The sequence below is a fragment of the Puma concolor genome, chromosome D3, assembly GCF_028749965.1.
Source record: "Puma concolor isolate L17-30 chromosome D3, mPumCon1.1.hap2, whole genome shotgun sequence".
Taxonomy (NCBI): Eukaryota; Metazoa; Chordata; class Mammalia; order Carnivora; family Felidae; genus Puma; species Puma concolor.
The window spans coordinates 94,663,304-94,686,898 of record NC_141678.1 but is presented as its reverse complement, the minus strand read 5'-3'; the positions used below and the strand labels follow the sequence as shown (position 1 = coordinate 94,686,898).

The window sequence follows — 23,595 nt, the reverse complement described above, 5'->3', positions numbered from 1 at the left end:
CAATTATAAAACTCTCAGATTATTGCTTTCAGCGCTAAGGAATAATTTTTCTTTTCCTTACAAGAACATTTAATGGTTGTGATTTCTGGAATACCGTTTTCAATATCTCAAAAATGAGAGTAACAAAATTTATTTTTAAATTAGGATTATGATTTAGAGGCAAAGTAGAAATTACTACTTATTTAAATTATAAAATAGAAAATAATAAAATCATTTCAAGATAATGGTGAAAGAGTTCTTGCCTAAGAGTCTCCGACTTATTATTTGGCTCTGGTTGTTATTTCAGGTTGAAACAGCATCACTAGTATTGCTGTCTTAGAGCATTTTGCTTCTGGGAAAAGCCTTCCCAGATTCATAGGTGTTGATCATAATGGCCCAAGCAGGAAGAGTTTTAATTAAACGGGGAATGAGTCCCGTAGATAATCCTGCATACCCATTCTTAGCAACAGTGTTCTTCATGATAGTTCACGCTGACACATGCAGAGGCATAGAAATTTTAGGACATTCACATATCCAAAGTTGTGTCTGCTTTTGTGTTTTTGCCACGTCAAAGGGCAAAGCTGCGATAGCTGCAGAAAAACCAGACGATGCCCCGGAAGTATAACCAGACAATGCCCCGGAAGTATAACCAAGACTACCCCAGAAGTAAAGTGGATCATAAATGTTGGTTCATATAAACCAGATTTCACACACAGCGGCTTCTTTAAGACTTCATAATTATACCAGTACAGTGATCTGGCAACAATTCCAGCAACAGTTGGTATATGACTTTTATTTTCTCCTAATTTTGATTTCAGAAAATTAGTTAATTGATCATAGCAGGTAAACTAAATGACTGTGGCAGGAACTGCCATCACTAAAGTAGGGGGAAAGCCACTCCACAGGGATTTAATGTCCTCATTTCGAATGGTTTTCAAAAAGGCATCCAATGGGAATGTCCTGGCTTCTTACACCATGCTTTGTTGCCTTCCGCTTCGCAAACACATAAATGATCCATAAGTCCATTACTCTGCACAAAACATTTTCCTTTGGAGAATGGGTTGCATTGGGCTTGGAGTTGAAACTTCACAACATCCAGAGGAGTTACCATTAGTGATATCAGGATAGCTCCAGCACGAGAGGCAAACATTTGTTGAAGAGGTGTCACTTTGATAATCTGTGGTCCCTGTGATTCAGGATCCATATTTTTAACTGATTGAAGAAAAATCTGATTTAAGTCTTTTCCTCAACTCTATGCTCCATTATTTTATTGTTTGTAACATCGGTAGCTGAAAATCTGGCGAAGGAGGGCAAGAGGTCCCGGCAACCCTAGTAGGCGGGAATGACCCTTGTAGCGGGTTGGGCTAGCCTCCTGGGCTAACTGCATTCACTATGTTAGGTCAACAAGGAGCCATAAGGACTCTTCACGGTAGTGGAGGGACCCGAAGCCACCGGCCTTTTTAAGCTGTTAAATGTGAAAAAAATCTTCATTATCTGCCTTCATGTTGAACAATAGTTTCATTAGGTATAAAATTCCAAGCTGACACGTTTTTCTTTCAGTCTGTTCAAGACGTTGCTCCGTTGCTGTCTTGTCTTCTACTGATGAGCAACTTGACATTATTCTTCTTTGTTCCTCTGAATGTAATATATCCTTTTTTCTTGCTGCCTTTATAATTTTCTTCTTATTACTGGTTTTGGTGAGAAGTTTGATTATGTTGTGCCCTGGTGTGGTTTTCTTCATGTTTCTTGTGCTTGGGATCCGTTGCACTTCTTAGATTTATGACTTAGCGTTTCCATAAAATTTGGGAAGATTTTGGCCCTTTTTTTCCTCCAGCAATTTTTTCTGCCTTCCCCCAACCTTGAAATTCAGGGACTCTAATCACACAAATATTATGTGCTTTGAAGTTGTTCCACAGCTTACTAATGCTCAGTTGATTTAAAAAATTCTTTTCTCTTTTTTTTTAAATTTATTTTTATTTTTAAAAATGATTTACTTATTTATTTATTTTTTAATTTTTATTTTTTTAATTTTTAAAAAATTCTCTTTTCTCTTATATTTTGCAATTTCTCTTCCTATGTCTTCAAGTTTCCTAATCTTTTCTTCTTCATCTAATCTGATATTAACCCCATCCATATATTCATTTTTCATCTCAGATGTTGTGATTTTTATCCCTAGATGGTTATTTTGGGAGGGAGTAGAGTCTAAAAATATGTATATAATTTTCTGTATCCCTACCTAACTTTTGAACAAATGGAATATAGTTATAATAACTGTTTTGATGCCCTTGTCAGTTCTAACATTCATGTTGGTTCCAATTTTTTTTTTTTTTTTTTTTTCCGGTTGGTCTATTTGTCTCTTCATTATAGATCACGTTTTCCTGTTTCTTTACATGCTTGGTAATTTTTGAGTGGATGTCAGACATTGTGAGTTTTACCTTGCTATCTGCTGAATATTTTTAAGTTTCTATAAATATTTGTGAGCTTTGTTCTGGGGATGTGGTTAAGTAACTTGGAAACAGTGTGATCTTTTTAGATCTTGCTTTTAAGATGAGTTAGGTGGGAGCATTGCTCAGCCTGGGCTAGTTACTCCCCACTGCTGAAGCAATGTTCTACCTAAAGCCCTGTGAATTTCGAGGTTTCCCATTCTGGCTGAAAGGAAGACACTGCTCCTGGTCCTTTGGGAATGCTGCATCCTGTGAATGCTTACCTTTTTCGGCGGTTCTTTGCCCGGTCTTGTGATCGGTGCTTGCTTTGTCCTGCAAACTCCAGCCGCCTCATGTCCTAGACCCAGCTCTGTCTTCCCTACTGGGTTTCTGGGGGCTTGGCCTGGTTCTCACTTCATTTTCTGCACCCTGGAAACTCCAGGCCGAACCTGGGACAGTTTGGGGCTCACTTCACCTGTATTGCATCTCCTAGAGATCCCTGTCCTTTACTGCCTCGTGTCCAGTGTTTTGCAGACATCTATTTTGCCCAGTTTGTGGCTATTGGGACAGTAAGTCTGGTCTCTGTTGTTCCATCTTGACTGGAAAAAGAGTGGCAGCTCAGTTTTCATTTTCCTGGCTTTTGCATTCCCTTAACCGCTCCTAGCTGCTTATATGTGTGACTACCTATCTGATATGGGTTTTTCTTCCTCCTCTCGACACTGGACTTTGCCAGAGTGGAAGGATGCCTCACCCTTCCTTTGGGAAGCAGTGGTGACCGATTGGCTGTTCCTTTTGCCACCTTTGCTTTGTTAGAATCGCTGTCCTGGGCAGCATTAGGGGTCTGCTTTCCCTTCTTTCTTGTACCTGTCTTATTTCACTCAGTATCATGCTCTCAGTTCATCCATGTTTTAGCACGTTGCAGAATTTTCTTCCATTTTAAGGCTGAATAATTCTCCACTGTTTGTACAGACCACATTTCGCTTACGCATTTACCTGTTGGTGGACCCTGAATTGCTTCTGTGTTTCAGCTATTGCCAATAATGCTGCTGTGAACATGGTTGTACGAATATCCGTTTGAGTCCCTGCTTTCAGTTCTTTTGGGTGTATCCCCAGTAGTGGAATTGCTGGGTCATGCGATTCTGTGTTGAATTTTGTGAGGTCCCTCTATACTGTTTTCCACAGCGGCTGCACCATTTCACATACCTGCCAACAGTGCACAGGGTTCCAGTTTCTCCCCGTCCTTGCCAACGATTGTTTCTGTTTTTTTGTTTTTAATTTATTTTGAGAGAGAGAGAGTATATGAGCACGAGCCGGGGAGGGGCAGAGAGAGAGGGAGAGAGAGAATCCCAAGCAGACTCCAGGCTCAGTGCAGAGCCCGACGTGGGGCTCGATCTCACAAACTGGGAGAGCATGACCTGGCCGACATCAAGAGTCGGATGCTCAAGTGACTGAGCTGCCCAGGTGCCCTGTGTTGTTTTGTTTTGTTTTTAAAAGCAGCTGTCCTAATGGTTGTGAGGTTGTATCTCATTTTGGTTTTGATTTTCATTTCCCTAATGATTAATAACATTGAGTATCTTTTCATGTGCTTATTGGGCATCTATAGATGTCCTTTGGAGAGAGGTCTGTTCAACTATGTTGCCCCTTAAAAAAATTTTTTTTTTGAGTTGTAAGCATTCTTTGTATATTCTGGATACAAGTTCCTTATTGGATATGTGATTCACAAATATTTTCTCCCATTGCGTGAGTTACCTTCTTACTCTGTTGATTATGTTATTTGACACAGAACTATTTAAAAAATTTCATTTTTTCAGCTTTATTGAGGTATTATTGACATATAACCTATTTAAGATGTACAATGTGATGACTTAATACACTTATATATTGTGATATAAGTACCACAGTAAGGTTCATTAATACTTCCATCCCTTCACATTATTTATTTATTTATTTTTTTGGTGGAGGTAACATTTAAGATCTACTTTTTTTTTAATGTTTATTTATTTTTGAGGGAGAGGGAGAGCATGAGTAGGGGAGGGGCAGAGAGAGAGGAGGACAGAGGATCCGAAGCAGGCTCTGTGCTGACAGCAGCGAGCCTGTGGGGCTCGAACTCACGAATCGTGAGATCATGACCTGAGCTGAAATCAGGTGGTCAGCTGACTGAGCCACCCGGGCACCCCAGGATCTTTCTTTTTTTTCCTTTTTTCTTTTTGAAGTAAACTCTGCACCCAACATGGGGCTTAAACTCATGACCCCGAAATCAAGAGTCGCACACTCCACCGACTGAGCCAGCCCGGTGCCTCAGCCACGTTCAAGTGTGTAATACAATACTGTTGATTATAGTTACCATTCTGTACATTAGATGCCAGAACTTATTCATCTTACAGCTAGAAGTCTGTGCCCTTTGACCAACATCTCCCTACCTCCCCCACCCCCAGTGCTGGCAACCGCCATTCTGCTCTGTTTCTACAAGTTTGGCTTTTTTGGATTCTACGTATGAGTGAGAATACACAGTGTTTGTCTTTCTCTGACTGATTTTACTTAGCATTATGCTCAAGGTTCTCAAGGTCTATCTATATTGTCACAAAAGCAAGATCTCCCTTTTTTATGGCTAAATAATAGTCTATTATATATATATATACACCAGTCGTCTTTCTCCATTCATCTCTTGGTGTGGACGCTTAGGTTGTTTCCATGTTTTGGCTATTGTAAATAGCGCTGCTGTGAACGTGGGGTGCAGATGTCTCTTCAAGATAGTGATTTCGTTTCCTTTGGATAAATGCCCAAAGGGGAATTGCTGGATCATGTGGTGTTGCTATTTTTAATATTTTGAGGAACCTCCATGTTGTTCTGCACAGTGGCTGCCCCAGTTAGTGTTGCCTTTTCTCCACATCCTCACCAACGCTGATCCCTTTTTTGTTTTTATTCTAGCCATTCTGACAGGTGTGAGATCGGATCTCATTGTGGTTTTGATTTGCATTTCCCTGATGAGTGATGTGGAGCATCTTTTCATGTGTCTTTTGGCCATTTGTATGTCTTCTTTGGAAAAATACATGTTCTAGTCCTCTATTTTTTAATTGGGTTGTTTGTTTCGTTTTTGTTTTTTGTTTTGGCTACTGAGTTGTATGAGTTTTGCATATATTTTGGGTATAAACCCCTTATAACATGACGGTCTGCAAACATTTTCTCCCATTCTGTTGGTCTCCTTTTCATTTTGCTGGTCGTTTCTTTTGTTCTGCAGAAGCCTTTCAGTTTGATGCGGTTCTCCTTGTTTATTTTTGCTTTGCATTGTTGGTGTCCTATCCAAAAATCGTTGCCAAGACCAATAATTTCAAAGAGTTTTTTTTTCCTAGAAACACAGAAGTTTATAATTTTGATACAGTCAAATTGGTCTATTTTCTCTTCTGTTCTCATATCCAAGGAGCTGTTGGCAAATCCACTGTCCTGACGCTCTCCCTCTGTGTTCTCTGCTGAGAGTCTTACCGTTTTCTCTCTCATGTTTAGGTCTTTTTGAGGCAATTTTTGTGTCTGCTAAGGTAAGGGTCCGGTCTCAGTCTTCTCTCAGAAATTTTGTAATGAAGGTATTCTGTTAGTCATTTGCCAGTTGACCTGCTCCTTGGGAACCTAAAATAGAAAGACTTGTGACCGACTGACCTCAGACCCTGTTTCCTAAAGCCCCCTGGACCTCGCCTGGTGTCCTCAGCTCGTCTGTTCGCAGTCCATCCCTGTCCTGGCCCAGGTTCTCGGTTCTGACCCTGTTTTTCCACTCCTTGGGCACGAAGTCAGGAACTTCATCCGGGTCTGAGATCCGCCCCCTAGTCACATCCTCTCATGACTTCATACTCTCTGTAGGGAACACCTCAGTGTTTGCCCCCAGCTCCCCTGCACGCTCAGGCCACCCCCGTGTTACAGCTGGGGTTTGTTCCTGAAGCAAGCCTGGCTCATACCCCGCCCTGCTCTAGGAGGTGACCCCCACTCTGGTGTGACGTCACACCTGCAAACCATGCCCCGCCTCCTGCCTGCGCTCCCCCTTTCTAGCTCAGACTCTGGGCAGTGTTCTCACGCAGAGTGAGGGAATGGAGCCTGAAAAGGGGGGGGGGGGGCGGGGCTGGCAGGACAGGAACATGTGTGCAGGTTGAATGATTCCCTGCCAGCACTTCCCGGGCCCTGGAGGGCCGGACCCGCCGCCCCATACTGGCGCCCATGCCTGCAGCCCTTGCTGGGTCCTTTTCCCGGCAAGGTGCCCTGGCTCCAGATCCTGCCATTCTAAGGGCTGGGCCAGGATCGGGTGCATCCTGCACCCTCAAGCCCTCTTTCTATTTATCCCCATTTCCCTGACCTGCCCTGACGCCGCTTCTGTCCCCAGGACCTCCTGTGTTTATCTGCCAAAGCCCAAGAAATTCACGTAGTTTGCCGATTTGTGAGTGCTTATGGATTTGGTTTCTGCAGGACACATCTATCTGTCAGGCGAACGATAACATTCTATCAACTGTGTAGTGATGATAAGTACATACTTTTATTGGCCCTTATTATGGGCCGGGCACTTTATTGGGTTTGTAAGATTAACTCATGTAACCGTTAGAGTAACCATAGGAGGTAGGTTACCTTATTCCTTTCACACCTGAAGACACCGAGACACCTGGTTAACTGATCCACTTGTGGAGGAAGGGGTGAGGATTCTAACCCAGGGAAGAGACTTCAGAGGCTCCGGTACAACCCCTGCACTATACTATCACAGGATTTAAGGATTTTAACGTCTTTACGGTGACTAATATCAAAGCTCCCTCGCGAGGGCCCTGCCAAGAGCACACGGAGCCCCACGGCCCACGTCCATCTCACGTCCATTGACTTTGACCTCCTCGCTCCGCTCACGTCCTCTCCTCACGGCGCCCTGACCCGTACGCCTGGCTTACCTTTGTCTCGCCTCTCGCCCTAGACTTTGACCCTCGCCACTTCTGGCACTGGAGCAGCTTCGGGGACTACGTGCAGTGTGTCGTGGCCTTCACGGGCGTGGCGGGCTACATCACGTACCTGTCCATCGACTCGGCCCTGTTTGTGGAGACCCTGGGCTTCCTGGCCGTGCTGACCGAGGCCATGCTGGGTGTCCCGCAGCTCTACCGCAACTATCGCCACCAGTCCACTGAGGGAATGAGGTAGGCGGCCCCTGCGGCTCTCACTGGACCCAGTGGTGGGTGCCAGTGCCTCCAAGTTGGTAAGAACGGAATGTGCACGAACACGGCTGCCGTGTTTTCGGTCACGCTTGTGAAACCGCCGGGTGAAGAGCAGTGTAGGTTTGAACATGTTGGCCCTTGATGTCTGGGTGTGTGAGCAGAGACGTGAGTGTGGGACGGGTTGGGGGAGGCCACGGCCCTCTCCCGAGGCAGGTGTGCGGTGCAGGATCTGAGCGCCGCTCTTTCAGGCTGGCCCTGAAGCATGACGGTGGGAGGGACGTGCCGAGTACAGAAGGGGGGGCGAGGGGACAGCGCTCTGGCTGCGGAGCACAGAGGTGCACTCAGCGGTGGGGGCCCTGTGTCATGGGATTCGCTCTTGTCAGGGCGGAGCAGGTGTGCCGATGCCATCCGTGACTTCAGATGTCCTCCGAGTAACGGGAGGCCGGTGGGGCGCAAGTCTTGAAGGCGTTGGGTAGGGCCCTCCCCTGGCCTGGCCTGATGAGAGTCACCTGTGCCATTGGAACGGGGTGTCCGTTGGAATCCCAGGGGCCCCCCGGATTGGCTGGTTCAGAATCTTTGCCATTCCTACTGGTTGTTCCTCTGGCACTTGCTCGCTTCCTGCGATGGGGAGCTCCCTCCCCGTGCAGCACTTACAGCTGTGCAGGGCTCTCTTCGAAGCCTGTAGTAGTACCTGAACCTCTCATGCATTCTTGCCTAGATCCATGCAGACCCTCAGCCCCTCCCAGGGTGGTTGTGTGTGTGTGTGAAGGCAGCATCGTGACCCTACCTCCCCGGGGGCCTCTTCTCACCCTCCTCAGGTGCATTGGCTCCCTCTCCCGTGATATGGCTTACAGGCCCTTCCCTCCCCACTTCTCCCTGGATGGATGTCCATTCCACTGAAGCATGACAGAAGACGACTGGTGTGCACTTTCAGATACGAATGTGCGGCGGGAGGCCTGTCCGGTGGCTGGGGCATGGTGCCCCCTCCTCTGGGGACCCTTGGCACCTGCGGACTCACTGAGGCTGACCACCTGATTTGTGGCCACAGCGTGCTCAAAGTGGGCTCATGTTGATCCCACACCTGCTGCTTCCAAGCCCACCTGCCTGTGTCTGTGTGCTTGCTGCACCTGCACTGTCACTGTTTACTGGTCAGATCCTGTAGGCAACTTACTGTATCCGGCATGTAGGGCATACCCGGGCAGTTGAATCCAACATTGTCTCAATTTTCCAAGTTCAACTTCTGTGATGGGAAAGAACTCTCCATGGGTCAGAGGCAGGCCAGAGTGGAGGCTGCCAGCACCCAAGGTTGGAGGCCGTGATCCACGGAGAGGAAGCTGGGTCCACAGACATCGCCAGAGGCAGGAGATTCAAGCTTCTTAATGTGGGAAATGACACAACAGCTTAATTCCCCCAGTGCCACCAAGAGCAGCTTGCAGGACGCTCGGGAAATTACAAAAACAATTCTAGTTATGGTAATATTAAGAGCGTAAAATACTTAGAAATTAACTTAACCAAGGAAGGGCGCCTGGGTGGCTCAGTCGGTTGAGTGTACGACTTGGGCTCAGGTCATGATCTCACGGTGCGTGAGCTCGAGCCCCACATCGGGCTCTGTGCTGACGGCTCAGAGCCTGGAGCCTGCTTCGGATTCCGTGTCCCCCCACCTCTCTCCGTCCCACCCCTGCTTGTGCTCCGTCTCTCTCTGTCTTTCAAAAATGAGCAAACCTACAAAAATTTTTTTTTCTGAAAAAAAATTAACTTAACCAAGGAGATAAAAGACTTGTACAATGAAAACTACAAAACAGTCTGCTGAAAAAAATTTAAGACATAAGTAAATGGAAAGACATCCCATGTTCATGGACTGGAAGACTCAATATTGTTATAATGTCAGTACTACCCAAAGCAATCTCAGATTTAATGGAATCCCTGTCGAAATCCCAGTGATTTTTTTTTTTTTTTTTTTGCAGAAATAGAAAAACCAGGCCTAAAATTCATATGGAATATTAAGGGACCCCCAAATAGTCAAAACAATCTCGAACAAAACTAGAAGACTCATACTTTCAGATTTCAAAAATAACTAAAAAGTACAATAATCAAGACAGTGTGTTATTGGCATAAAGACAAATAGACCACGGGTCTAGAGAGTCCCGAAATGACATTTACATATATGGTTAAGTGATTTTCGGAAAGGGTGCCAAGATCATTCAGTGGAAAAAGGACAGTCTTTTCAACAAATGGTTCTGAGAAATGGCATATCCACATGCAAAAGAATGACATTAGACTCTTACCTGGCACCGTATACAAAAATTAACTCAAAATTGATCAAAGACCTGAATGTAAGACCTAAAGCAATGGAATTCTTAGAAGGAAACAGGAGAAAAGCATCATGACATTGGATTTGGCAGTGATTTCTTGGATGTGACACCAAAGGCACAGGAAACAACATAAAAAATACATGTTGGGCTTTATAAAATCGAAAAGTTTTGGGGCACTTGGGTGGCTCACCTGGTCGAGTGTCTGACTTTGGCTCAGGTCATGATCTCACAGTTCGTGAATTTGAGTCCCACATCGGGCTCGCTGCTGTCAGCCTGTCAATGCAGAGCCTGCTTTGGATCTTCTGTCCCTCTCTCTCTGCCCCTCCCCTGCTTGCGCTCTCCCCCACGTCCCCACTATCCTGGTGGGTGTCCCGTGGGATCTTGTTGTGGTTTTGATTTGCATTTCCCAAATGACTAATGATGTTGAACATCCTTTCATGTGCTTCTTGACCGTTTATACGTCTATGGAGAGATGTCTGTTCAGACCTTTTGTCTGTTTTTAAATTTGGTTGTTTGTCTTTTTATTACTGGGTTGTAGATTTCTTTATCTACACTGGATACTGGAACTCTGTCAGGTATATGATTTGCAAGTTTTTTCTCCCATCCTGTGGATTGTCTTCACTTTCCTGATATTTTCCTTTTCAGCGCAAAAGATTTTTAAATTGAATGAAGTCCGGCGTGTTTGTGTGTGTGTGTGGCTTATGCTTTAGATGTCATGCCCAAGAAACCGTTGTCTGACCTAAGGTCACAAAAGCCTGCTCTTTTGGGATGTGTTTTGGGTGGAGTTTGATGGGTGGGAGGAGGGCAAGGTCTGGGCCTGGGCTCGTGAGGGGAGGGCTGGGGAGGCCACGGGGCTTGGCCTGCCTGACCTGTGTGCTGTGGGGGAGGCTTTCTGGACTGCGGGGCAGGGCAAGGATGAGGTGAGAGGTATTTTAGGAGTAGTCCGAGAGGAAAACATGCAGGAGCCGAGAATGACGTAATGGGAGCTGGGATTAAAATAGTGGGAGGGGGTAGGGATGGCCAGGTGTGGGAGGAGCTGGTGGCCTGACCAGGACTCCAGCCCCCAGGCTACCAGCCTGAGCAGGAAGGACCTGGCCTGGGGCCTGGGAGGCGACCAGCTGGGCTTCCTGCGTGGTGGAAACCCTGGGCTCCGTGTAGGAGGAGGAGTCGGGGTCTCCCTTGGGTGGCACTCCAGACACCCCAGACATACTGAAGAGTGACAGCCCGACCTCTGCGGCTCGCTCCTCCGTCCCACAGCTGCTGCAAGTGATGGGAATTCACAGCTCACTGAAGGTCCTGGGAGTCTTGGGGGCAGGGCACCACACAGTCTCGGGGTGACAACGTGAGCTTGTACATCAGAGTCCTTGCTGTCTGCACAGGGGCGTTCCTTCCTGACAAGCAGATTGCTCAGGGTGTTGGTTTTCTCCTGCACCGGACGGGCGGGAACAACTTGGTTAATATTTGACCTAGGCGGCTGGTCGTGGGACCTCAGCGAGGCTGTCACATTCCTGACCCCGAGCCATAGCTGACTCAAGGGCCGAGGCTGGGTGAGGCGTCTGGTCTGCGCGGCTGAAAATGTTCTTTACATCAGGTGACCTCACGTCTGAGCAGTGACCGCACGTCTGCACGTGCACCTGTGCACTCAGGACCCAGAGGGGCTCTGACAGGGCGCCAGGGGAGGGGTGGCCTCGGGTCCCGGGACTGGCCTCAGCTGCATTTTCTGCCCGCCCCATAGGGAGTGCCGCCGTGTGGAGTCCTGTCTCTCTCCGAGCCACCAGGGGAGGGAGGGGCCAGCTTCTGGCCAGGGGGCCGTCGAAGGACCGGCACCCTCACCCCAGGAATGGCCTGGCCCTGAGGGGCTGGGGACACAGGGCTTTTCCAGGCTGGTGTCACTCCGGCTCTGGCTGCAGCCCCAAAGCCCCACTTGAGAAGGCTCCAGCCCGGCTGTCTGCCCGACCCTGCTGCCTGAGCTGGATCTGTCTCTGCGGCTCGTTAGGCTTTCCTTGTGTTTTGAGGAGGGTCTGTCAGTCCCCTCCTAAACTTGGGTGTCTCTGGGGGAGACCGTGCCTTGAGCGCCGAGTCCGTAGAATGGAACGAGCCTCTCCCTCTGAGCGCCCGTTGCTTCCCTCCTGTCTTCATGGCACAAACCTCGCTTGCTTTTGGAGCTTCTCCTTGAGGTGCTTGCTTTGTGGCTGTGGGCTTTCCTCGGAAAGTGTGGTGTCGTGAGTGTGGGGGCTGTGAGCAGCTCGGACAGGCCGGCCCTCCGCGGTGCAGTTCACTCCGTGCACCCGGGCCCCAGTCTGGCAGGTGCCTGCGGCCTCCTGGTGGCCCAGCCCAGGCCTGGAGGGGACCGCGTGCTGTCAGCTCCGTCCCCCGTTCACCCCGCTTCCCTCATTCAGCTCGTCTCCGTGGTGTGCCCCCCACCTCCACGGTTCCCCCGGTTCTAAGGGTGCCATCAGCCCAAGTCCCTGCCCTGCCCTGCGGCCCCACTGAGGCCCTGAGCCATGATGCCGAGTCACCCCCAGGCAGACATCCCCAGCTGGTGCTCCAGACCAGGACAGTTCAGACCGAGAGAGAGGCACGGGGTGGGAAGTGGAGGGTTTTGATTACCGCAGGTGACAAATCCCCATGGGAAATGTCACAGCAGCCAGCACCGTCCCTTCTGCTCCTCGGCCACGCTGCCCAGGGTGGACCAGGTCCGATGTCCACAGGGACCAGTCGGGGAAGGCGGCCAGTGGCAGAATGCAGACCCAAACTTCCAATCTCGGATCTTTTCCACGAGGCTGCACGGGGCAAGCCCATCTCTCCCCCTGAGCACGACTGCAGGCCCGGACAGAAGGCACGGAGCAGCTGTGGGGACTCCAGGAAGTCAGCCGGCGCGGGCAGGTCACGGGAAGGAGACCGCAACTTGACACATGGATGACTGACCTGAGTTCCGTTTTCCCGTCCATCTCTGCCAGCCTGGAACTCAGCACTGTGCCCTGGGTAGGGTGGAAAGAGCTCCACGAGGGGCCTCCTCCACTGGTCCCAGCGTGGGGCAGGGCCCCCTCCAGGGCAGAGAGCGAGGAGACGCCCGAGGTTGTTGTCGTTGCTGTTTTGGCCTTGCTCTTATGTCCTGGCTCCAGGCAAGTCCCAATCCTGAAGGGCTGTCTGCCGAGCCGGGGCCGTGTGAGCGGTGGCTGGACAGACACCTGCCCCTGAGAGTAAAGGGGGATCCTGGGGCTCTTTCCCTCCACCCTGCCACCACGTGGACCTGGACACTAAAGCCCTGGCTTTCCAGCCAGAGGACCTGGGAAAGGAGTGTCCCCGAGGCACAGAGTCAGGGAGATGGACAGGAACATCTTGGGACAGGGATCCTGTAAAGTTGCATGTGACTCCTGGGCTCACGCCAAGCTATGCATGCGTGGACTTGGCCCTAACCTACATCCCAGAGGCGTTGAAAACTGAATGTTGGGGAGGACCACCACCCACATCCCAGCCCGACCACTGAGTGCTGCCTGCACAGTCCGGACCCAGACGGCTCTGCAGACGCCTTGAAAACTGAGCTGAATTGACCTGCAGCCCACATCAGCTGCTGTTAGGACACAAGACCCGACATTCTCCATAGGGTTTAATAAGGCACACAGTCTCATTATATGTTAACAATGTCCTGGATACAAACCAAAATTACTCAACATATGAAGGAACCAGGAAGATCTCAGCAGCTGTCAAAGGACACGGGAACCAGCTGACAACAAGGACCGTGAACCAGGTGACAGAGGCACTGCGGTCGCTGGAAACCACTCTAGAGAGCGAGAGCGGACACTCTGGAGATGGATGAAAAACAGAACATCTCAGCAAAGCCGTGGAAGCTATAAAAAAAGAACCAAATAGAAGATCTTAAATTAAAAAATACAGAAAACCAAATAAAAATGTACTTCGTGAGTTCGGTAGCAGAATGAAGGTAACAGGAGAAAGAGTCTGAACCTGAAGACAGATCGATAAAAATCGTACATTCTCAACAGCAGAGAAAAACTGGGCGTAAAAGTGGACGTAGGGACAGGACCAAAAGATCTGACACTGATGTCGTCTGAGTTTAGGAGACGAGTGTGGAGCAGACAAAAATAGTTAAAGAGGTAATGGCTGAAAATTTTCCAAATTTGATGTTAGATAAACACAGATTTCAGACGTTTGGCAAATCCCAAACATGTATCACATCACAATCTGCTAAAAACCAACGTTAAATGTGGAAAGCAGCCAGAAAAAGATGTGTTATGTATAATAAATCTGGATTTTCAAAATGCAGAATTAGTTATCAGCTAACTCAGAACAAACATTTTGAAATACTACGTGAGCCAACACTACAGGCCAAGTGAGATGTATCCGTGGGCCGTTTGGATGTGGATGCCTGCCCACAGACAAGCTGGATGGAGCTCGGCCTTAGGCCATCTCCCCAGCGGCCGTCCCGGAGAACCTCAGGCTGTCGTGAGCGGAAAGGTCAGGAGATGTCTCCGCTTCCCGTCGGTTCTGCATGGCCGGTGTGACACTTCAGCGGGCGGAGGATGGGACCAAGAGCAGTGTTTGAGCGCCTGCTGCCTCCGTGCGCTGGGGTTCAGGAGACGGGGCTCCTCACCCGGTTCTGTCAGAACCAGCCTGGGGCTTGAGGTTGTCCGAACGCCAGGGCTCTGGGGTGGAGGAGTGCCCACTTCCAAGAGCCCACAGCGCCTGCCTCGCCCTCGACGTAAGTTCTCCTCGGTCTGGTGCTTGCGGCTCTGACGGGCACCCTGTCTGCTTGGGGGAACTTCACTGTCCTTCCTGCTGCCTGGTGGCACCACCCCCAAACTCTGTGGCCTGGTTTCGTTAGTTGGAGAAGGTTCGGCCTGCTGGCGGAGGCGGTCCGATTTAAACATAGCGTACGCGGGAAGGCACAGCGGTGCTCCGTTCGTCGCTCGGGGAGCCAGGGCTCGGTGGTGTGCATGTGGGCTGGGGGCAGTGACGTGAGTGACAGTTCCCTCTTTACTCACCAAGGGTCCCTGTCCCCCTACAGACGGGTCTGAGGTGTCTGAGGGGGGTCGGCGTCCATGACCGGGAAGGGAATCACCCTCCAGTGAGCTTTCGCCTGGAGGGGCGGGCTCTGGCCGGGCAGGGATTTCCGAGAGTGGCCGGCTTTGCTCCGCTTCTCCTGACAGCCCCTGCTTTTGTCCCCTGGGTGCAGACCGGGGGCTCCGCGGCCAGGAAGAGAAAGCTGAGGCTCAGGGGGCCACCACCTGTCCTGGGCCAGGCTCCTGTGGCCGGGTGCGGCCGTCCTGAAGTCCTGTGGCTGTGGCTGCTGCCCCTGCCTGGTCGGCCCCCTGGGATGCAGCGTGGGGAGGGGTGGTCTCCCCTGTCCTAAGGCCACGGCGAGTCTCCTGGGGGGCACGCGACAGACGTGCCCGCAGCCGCGAGGGGCAGAGCACCTGTGAGGCTGTGGGGGCCCCACCGCTGTGTCGGCCTTTTCCCGCCGCACACAGCTGAGGCCCCTCCGGCCGCAGGGCCTCCCTGTCCCCGTGGCGGGACATGCAGGGCCCTCATGGCGAGGATGGGAGGGATGGGAGGGACGGGTTGGGGCCGGTGTCCCCCGACTGCCCCGTCTGCTGAGCCCCCAGCCCCGTTTTGTTTACTGACCCCTGGCTGGTGTCTCTGCAGCATCAAGATGGTGTTCATGTGGACCAGCGGGGACGCCTTCAAGACCGCCTACTTCCTGCTGAACGGCGCGCCCCTGCAGTTCTCCGTGTGTGGCCTGTTGCAGGTGCTGGTGGACCTGGCCATCCTGGGACAGGCCTACGCGTTCGCCCGCCACCCCCCGAAGCCCGCCCCCCACGCGGCGCACCCCGCCAGTGCCAAGGCCCTCTGAGGCAGCCGGGGAGGAGGACAAGGACGCGTGGCGGTCTCCAGCCGCAGGCGCCGCCCGGCCGCCCGGCCTCCCCGTCGGGGCGGGCAGGCACCGTGGCCCCAGAGGGGTCTCGGCCGTCGGGATCTCTGTCAGCCTCTGTGGGTCTGGGGTGGGCCGGTGGGGGGGCCTGGGTGCCGGCCTTTGTGCCCGCCCGCCCCGAGGACGGGCGCCAGTGGGGTTCACAGCGAGGGCCGGGCTGCGGCTGCTTTCGGGCGATGGAAAAGCGAGCGTTCTCTTCCTTCCTCTCACAAGACGCCTGTCTGCAGCCTGGAACGTGCTCACAAACCCGGGAAAGGCTGACCTGGGGCTGCGACAGGACAGAGGACACCATGAAGCCCCTCCGGAGTGCAGAGCCCGGTCTCAGAAGGGCCCGGGCGCAGAGCCCGCCTGATACATGTGGAAAGGAGGCCGTGAGGACGCGCGTCACGAGTATTCTTGATTATCGGGCCAGAGTTGGCCCTTTCGGGGCCACCTGCAGTGCAGCTGCCTCACGGGACTCAGGACTCGGCCGTCAGCTCGGCAGTGGGGCCCAGGGCTGTCCTGTGGGCCCCCTGGGCCTCACTGCTACGCTGGCTTCTTCCTGGCAGGCACCGGTGTGGACCCTGCTGGGGCTCGGGGGTGTGGTGGGGTGCCGGTGGCCCGCGTGTGCTCCCAGGAAAGCCAGGGGCCCGCGACCGGGTCCCCCAAGGAGGGCTGCCTTGCGGGGCGTTTTCCCTGTATCCTGGGGAATGCACGTGTCTGCAGCACACAGCCTTCCATCTTCAGGACAGGGGGCCGGTCTGCGGGCCAGGAGTGGGGACACGCGTGGCCCGTGTCCCTGCTGCCGAGCCAGTCCCACACCCCACACTCTGGGCCCTCAGGCCTGGGGTGACCTTCCGGGGTAGGGGGCCTGGCCCCGGCATCTCTGCCCGCCGAACCCCTGGTCCTCCACATCCCCTGCATCTGGCTGCGGTGGGGGCTGCTGGGTGACTCTGGTCGCCCCGTATTTCCCCCCTTCACTGTCACATGAGCATCTCAGCCGTGCCCAGCAGCCCTGGGCAAGCTCCCAGGCCCCCAGAGCCTGTGTTCTGGATGCTTCCACGTGGCTTCCCTTCTGCTGGGCAGAGGGGCAGCTCTGGGGGGGGGTTGACCGGGGTGCCACAGCCCTAGTGGTGTCTGCTGTGGACAGCCGTTCCCTCCTCCAGAGTTTTCCTCAAAAACTCCTGCGTGTTTGAGCGAGGATCCTGCCGAGTTAATGGCTGTGAGATGACCTGGAAATGCTTAGTTTATAAAAATGAAGGGACATGTCTGCAGCAGTAATTGCCTCCGAATTAAAACGTCACCGATTGCAGTGGTGACCGGCCGCGCCCAGGTTGGGGGTGGGGGGGCGCTCCGTTCTGTCAGTGTGGTGACTGTGAATCAATAAACCGCTCGCGGATCCAGTGTGGCCTCGTGAATGGAGTCGGGAGCGAGGGCCCAGGACAGAGGGAGGAACCGGTCCCCGCCCTTACTTCACCTCAGGGTCGCCAGGGAAGGGTGGACGCCCCTTCCTTGGGGTGCGGCTGTCCTTGTGAGACCCGGGCTGCTCGCTCAGGTGCCCCCTCCCCAGGCAGGCCAGCCCCGGACCGGTGACGGCCCTGTGCCGGCAGGGCCCCGACCGTGGAATGCTTTGGAAGGGCGGGAAGTGCCTTGTTTTAGGCCAAGAGCTGTGTCTCAAGAATAATCGACAGTTCTGTATGGCAAGTACGGCCGAAGCTGTTTGCACTGAGCAATTTTCTTTTTTTTCTTGGAGACAATTTACACTGGGGGGCAAGATACAAAAAATGTCAAAATGATACACAAAGTGAAGGTACGTGGAAGTGATAGTTTAAGTTTTGGGATGCGTCACCCCCCAGCCCTGGATTCTAGTCTGAGAGCGAGTCTGGTCTGGGCCGATCCAAGGTGGTGACACAGGTGTGGCCCTCGTTCCGGCAGCAGACATCCCCGGCGTGGGCCCTGGGGGCCGCTTACTGCCGCAGGACAACAGTCCTGCCTGGCGGTGGCTTTTTATTTGCTTTCTGATCATGTGTTACTTAAATCAACTTAAGTTAATGCATGCAGTGAAAACTTCCACAGTAAGATGAAAGGCGGCAAAATATACAAAGGTGTCTTTTTTGTGAACCCATCTGTGTTCCTGAAAACTCACCTGCGGCCTCTTCCTGCGGCTCCACTGACGAGCAGGGCAGTGGCACGGAGAGAGTGCCGTGTCCCTCTGAGGAGTCTCCGAGCAGAGAGCCTCTCAGAGCGGAGAGCCACGGGGCCATTGTCACCCTGGCCGGGACAGCACGTGCCCTGAGCCCTGGACACAGCTGTCTGTCGGGGGGAGGGCACAGGTTTTAACAGCCCCAATTAAAAACAGGTGAAGGCCACCCTCCACAGCCTTAAGCCTCCTGTTTGTTTTCATGGCCCTTCCTCTGACAGGACCGCATTTGGGAGGTGGGAACAGTGCGGGGACGCTGTCACAGCTTCCGGGGTGAGCGCCACGGTCTATCTCATCCTGCTGGGCCTCGGAGAACTTACACACATGGAGGCTTGTGAATGTGCCGTGGCCCTGCCCACGGCTCTGGGGCCACTGATGCTGTCCCGGTCTCCAGCTGGCCAAGGACCGGAGAGAGAGAGAGAGAGAGAGTGTGTGTGTGTGTGTGGGGGGGGGGGGGTGCGTTTTTCCCAAAAGCAAAGTGTGTAGGGATTTTCTGGGCAGCAAGTGTGGGGGAGGGTTTCAGACTCCCCAGCACCGATGCTGGAGCTGGTTCCGTCCTGGGGCTGCCGTGCTCGGCCCGCACGGTTCTCCAGGTTGTCCAGAAACACAGTTCAGCCAGGGTGGGTGTGGGGGGAGCGGGTGGGTGTGATGGGTGTAGGTGGGGGGACAAGGCAGGGCTCAGGTACAAGAGGGAAAGCACTGCATATACACAAAGCGGCCCCGAGGGTAAGGGGGGTGGTTTCTGGAACGTCAAGGCCCCAAATCACACCCCTTACACACTCAGGACGGTTTCTGGTGAGCCAGAGGCCTCTGGCTGGCCTGATGGTTTGGGACAAGTCACTGACCGGTGATCATAACCTGGTGTCAGAGCCTGCCTCCCGAGTCAGTGATACTCCGGGAGCTGGACAGAGCTCTCCGCATAATTCTGGAGGTGATAACGGCCACATTTCCAAACTGCCCCCCTTCATTGCCTTTGCGCATTTCGAACAGATTGGCAAGGTCAGTGTCACGTGTAGGGCTCGCACAATTCTATCCCACAGCAGATGTTTCAGTACAGATTTTGTCAGAGTGTGTGAGGGGGCAGTTGGTGGGGACCTGGCGAGTTCCCGGTCCCTGACCCAGAGGGGGAAAGTGAGGCCACAGGCAGCAGAGGCCTGCCTGGCGCCCAGCGGCAGGAGCTCGGACTGTGTGGAAGGGACAGCGATGGGCTGGGGGGTGGGGAGGCGGGGTGGCTGGTACCGTGGGGGAGGGGAAAGCAAACCTGGGGCTCGCTGGGAAAAGCGCACCCCACGCAGAACGGCTGACAGGTGGGTGCCCCTCCTTCCTGGGACCTGTGGTGTTCCACGGGCTCTCCTAGTCTTGGGGGGGGACTCCGGGGCACCCACAGAACCACTGAGGCCCCGGGCGAGGAGGACAGGGGACAGGTCCCTCAGGCCATCCACCACCTCTGACCTGGTCCTGGAGAGACAGCTCGGGTAATTTCTGGAGGTCTTCGTGGTGATGCTGAGCGAGCCCCACGGCACAGGAAAAAGCAGTTTGCCCCTGGGGCTCATCGGCCGAGCCAAACGAGGAGCAGAGGGGTGGGCACCCTGAGTGTGGCCTCCACGCGTGGGAACCCCACGGGCACCAGCTATGGCACCCGGGTCGAGCAAGACCCAATGCTGTCACTGCAAGAGCGCGGCCACCCTTGGTGTGTTTGTGGCTTCCCGAGCCCCATCCTCTGGGGGTTCAGCTAACCTGGCACATCAGGAAGAGGCAGGGCTAGGCTTCTGGGTTTCGTCTGCCGAGAGCCTGCACTCAGGGGGGTCCCCTGGCCCCCAGTTCCCTGCCCTCTCTCCTGGCAGAGCGCTGCTGGCCTCTGCTTGAGTACGTGGACCCAGGAAGGAAGGAGCAGGGGAGCCTGCCCCAGGGAGTGCGGGTTCCAGGGCAGGAGCCCAGCCTCCCACCTGCCGGGAGCCTGCCCCAGGGAGAAGCTTGGGCTGGGGGGGCAGGTGTCAGGCCGGGTGCGAATGGCCTGGTCTGTGGACAGAGTGTGTCCCATCTGATACGAGGGGACCCTTTCTGCCTCGGAGCTGATGTGAGCATCCGTGCGAGAGCAGACGGTGGGAGACAGCCTTCACCTGCATGTGGTTTGGGGACCCTCAGCTCATTCTGATCCCAGAACGTTTCTCGGCTGCTGGTGAGACCGTAATTTCAGCCTCCCTACTCCTCACTGCCCTTGCCCACTTGACACTGACCTATAGACTCCAGCGGTGGAGCCCAGGTACTTGTGTGTTTGTGAGTGTGTGGAAGTGAGGCTGGGAGTGAGGAGGAAGCAGATACAGGGGAAACTTGTCTGCCGAGAGGCAGTCCACCCCGCCCCAGAGCTGGGGCTGGTTGTGTAAACCCTGCAGTTCCAGCCCCGGGTTCTATTCCAGCCTGGTTCCCAGAGAACGACCAGCCCCCCGGGGGGGTGGGTGTCACAGTGTGGTTGCAGATTTAGGTACAGGGCTCTTTGCGGTAGGACTCGGAGGGGTACAACCCGGCTTTGCGTGCGAGGGCTTTGTCCAGGCAGAGGTGCCCCGCCACCTGCACACACGGACTTCCCTGCGATGGCAGGAAACCCCTTCCTGGCCTGGGAGCCCCTGTGCCTGGGGCAGACGCTGGTGCTGCCCACAGGAACTCAGCAGAGGTATGTGCAGGAGAGGTGGCACTTTTTATTGGTTGCGGTAGCATTTTAGGAAATGTCCACAGAGCAAGGGTCCCCCCCCCCCAGCCCCCCCCAGCCTGTCCTGGCTCTGGCCTCGCACCAGGACCCCTGCCAAAGCTGTGATGGTGGCAGGGTGGGTGCGGGTGTCAGCAGGTCCCCGGGTGGCGGGGGGGGGGGGGGGGGGGAGGGATGCTGCGGGTGATCCTCCCAGGGGCCTGTGGCAGCAATGTCTCCCATGTCATGGCCCGACTCATTAACATGAAAAAGTACAAAGTAACATGATTCGAAAAGTTCCATTCCTTCATGCCCGCAGCAGAAACAGGCTCATGCTTTGGTGAGGACGGGGTTCCAGCGGCTGCACACCCAGCCCCTCCCCCACGGCCCTTGGAGAACCAGGGGGTGTTCCTGAGGCACCCCGGAGGGTAAGCACATCCAAGGCCAGCACAAGGGCCGGGAAGCATGCAGGCCTTGAGCTTTGCAGTCTTTTTCAGGGAGAGCCTGTTGGAGGAAGGGGGGGGGTGTCCAGGAAGCCCCCACGGAGCTGGCCTGCGGGAGGGAGGTCAGAGGTCTGGGCGTGGGTGGCCGTGTGGATGTGACACCTCTGCCCCTGTCCCTGTCGGGGGTGTGGGCTTCAGCAGCGCGCCATGTGCAGGCAGGGGCTCCTTCGCGGTGGGGCACGGCCCCTAGACCCCCTGCGGCCGGCTGCTCCTCAGGGAACTCCCCTACCCGCCCCCCCCCCCGCCCCCGCCCGCCCCGGGCCGGCCGCAGAGCCTTCTGGCATTTGCTGCAAGCTCGGAGTTTCTGGGCCAGAGGCCGAGCTCCAAAGGGAAGGCGGAAAGCGGATGAGGGAACGACCGGGCTGGAAGCGCTGTTCTCCCGCACCTCGCTGGCTCCAGCGACATGCAGTGGACGGCCCGCGGGGGGGGAGGGCGCGGGGCGGCCGTACGGGGTGGTCCCTCCCCTCTCCCCTCCCCTCCCCCGTCTCCCCCCCCCCCCCCCCCCCGCCGGGTCGCGCGGCGGGCGGGAGGAGAGGCGAAGGCTCTACTTCTGCAGAGGCTCTTCGGGAGCGGGCCCCGGGCCCGGGCGGCAGCCGTGGCCGCCCCCGGGCCCCTGCGCGCCGTCCTCGGTGGCGGGGGCCGAGCGCGTGCTGTCCGAGCGCGTGCTGTCGTCGCGCGGGGCCCGCTCGGGGCCGACGGCGCGCCGCTGCTGCTCCTTGAGCTCCGAGTAGGAGCGCGAGAAGGTGTGGAAGATGGACGTGGCCGGGAAGGCCATGAGCAGGATGCCGCTGAGGATGCTGCTGAGCGCCACCACCTGGCCGGGCAGGCTGCGGGGCACCATGTCGCCGTAGCCCACGGTGGTCATGGAGATGACGGCCCACCAGTAGCTGGCCGGCACGCTGGAGAAGTCGCGGCGCGCGCCCAGCTCGCGCTCGGCCAGGTGCACGAGCGGCGCGAACAGGGCCAGGGCCACGCACAGGAACAGCAGCAGCAGGCCGAACTCGCGCGCGCAGCGGCGCACCGTGAGGCCGAGCGAGCGCAGCCCGAGCGAGTGGCGCGCCAGACGCATGACGTAGAGCACGCGCAGCGCCCGCAGCAGGCGCAGCGCCAGCCCCGCGCGCTCCAGCAGCGCCGCGCCGCCCGCGCCCGCGCCCGCGCCGCCCGCCGCCAGCCCCGCGAGCAGCGACACGTAGAAGGGCAGGATGGCCAGGATGTCGATGATGTTGAGCGGCGTCCGCAGGAAGGCGCACTTGCTCTCGGCGCGCAGCGAGCGCAGCAGGAACTCGAAGGAGAACCAGGCCACGCACACCGTCTCCAGCACGAACAGGCTGCGGCACTTGGGGGAGCACTCGCCCTGCGGAGGAGAGGGGGCGGGGGTCACGCCCGGGCCGCCCTTCCCGGCGGGACCCCGACCCCCGCCGGAGCGCCGCCGATGGGGGCGGGGGGGGGGGGGGGACGGTTCCTGTGCCGGACGGTCCCCGATCCCGCCGGAGGCGGAGGCGGCTGGCTTCCAGATCGGGGGCGGGGCGAGGAGCTCTGCCCACGGCCCCCAGCGCCGCTGGGAAACGTCACTGAAGCCTCTGCAAATGGGCCCCGGGGCAAACTGCAAATTGGAACATCTCTTCAAGAAAATGGAGGAAGTTTCGCTTACAAAGGCGAGAGGAGGAGCCCCTCCCCACCGCCACCCCGGGCTCAGGGAGGACACCCCACTGCCCAGCGCCACGGGGCTCCCCCTGGGGGAGTGCGCTTGAGGAGAGGGGCGCCCTGTCCCTGGGCTTGTGGGGTTGCTCCGCGCCCCGCCCTCAGCTCAGAGGACGGGAGTCACCAAAGCCCCCATTCCCAACTCCCCGCCCCTGCGCGGAGGTTTTGCCTGGGGGCAGAAGCGGGCTCCCGGAGCAGCTCATTTCTTGCACAGGCTTCATTTGTAACACGGTAGGGAGAAGTTCCACTTTCAAGGGGTTCTCCGGAACCGTGCGGGTGGTAGTGAAGGAAAACGGAGGCCATTCAGACCGTGGGCGTCCCCAAACTGTGCCTCCGGAGGGGCAGCGTCAGGGGCTCAGCTCTGTGTGTGTCTGGGTGTGTGGGGAGGGCAAGGATATACTCCACCAAAAGAGTCCGGCCAATCACTAAACAAATGGGCAAATAACAGTAGCCCTGAAAAAAAGCGGGGGGGGGGGGGGGTATTACCCAGGGCTGCTACAGTGTACTATGTAAAATGCCCAGTTTCCAATGAAAAAATCATGCCAGGCAAAGACACAGTAAAGTATGATCCACACAGCAGAAAAAAACCAGGCAACAGAAACTGCGTTTGAGAGGCCCCAGTGTCGGATTTTTCAAAGGAGCGTCACCGATGTGCTCACGGAACCAGAGGCAGAGGGAAGAGGTGAAAGGTGCGATG

At 54.9% G+C, this 23,595-nt stretch overlaps 2 protein-coding genes and 1 pseudogene across 6 annotated transcripts in view; 1 reads left to right on the top strand and 2 right to left on the bottom strand.

The window, feature by feature from the left end:
* SLC66A2 (solute carrier family 66 member 2) overlaps window positions 1–17,214 on the top strand; it is a 51,560-nt gene extending 34,346 nt beyond the window's left edge. For 2 of the 5 annotated variants that reach the window (XM_025931074.2, XM_025931073.2), the window contains 2 exons: window positions 7,336–7,552; window positions 15,547–17,214. In XM_025931074.2, the coding sequence (XP_025786859.1) occupies window positions 7,336–7,552; window positions 15,547–15,754 (425 nt within the window). In that variant the 3' untranslated portion in view covers window positions 15,755–17,214. Of the gene's footprint in view, window positions 1–1,599; window positions 1,684–7,335; window positions 7,553–8,388; window positions 10,573–15,546 lie in introns of those variants that run through there. The other 3 variants (XM_086683295.1, XM_086683294.1, XM_025931075.2) reach the window with 3 other exon arrangements.
* LOC112868123 (mitochondrial glutathione transporter SLC25A40-like) lies at window positions 302–1,960 on the bottom strand (annotated as a pseudogene).
* Window positions 17,215–21,707: 4,493 nt separating the features above from the next.
* Window positions 21,708–23,595, bottom strand: part of KCNG2 (potassium voltage-gated channel modifier subfamily G member 2) — a 69,473-nt gene continuing 67,585 nt past the window's right edge. The window contains exon 4 of the mRNA XM_086683293.1: window positions 21,708–22,551. Coding sequence (XP_086539419.1) covers window positions 21,742–22,551 — 810 coding nt within the window. The 3' untranslated portion in view covers window positions 21,708–21,741. The remainder of the gene's footprint in view (window positions 22,552–23,595) is intronic.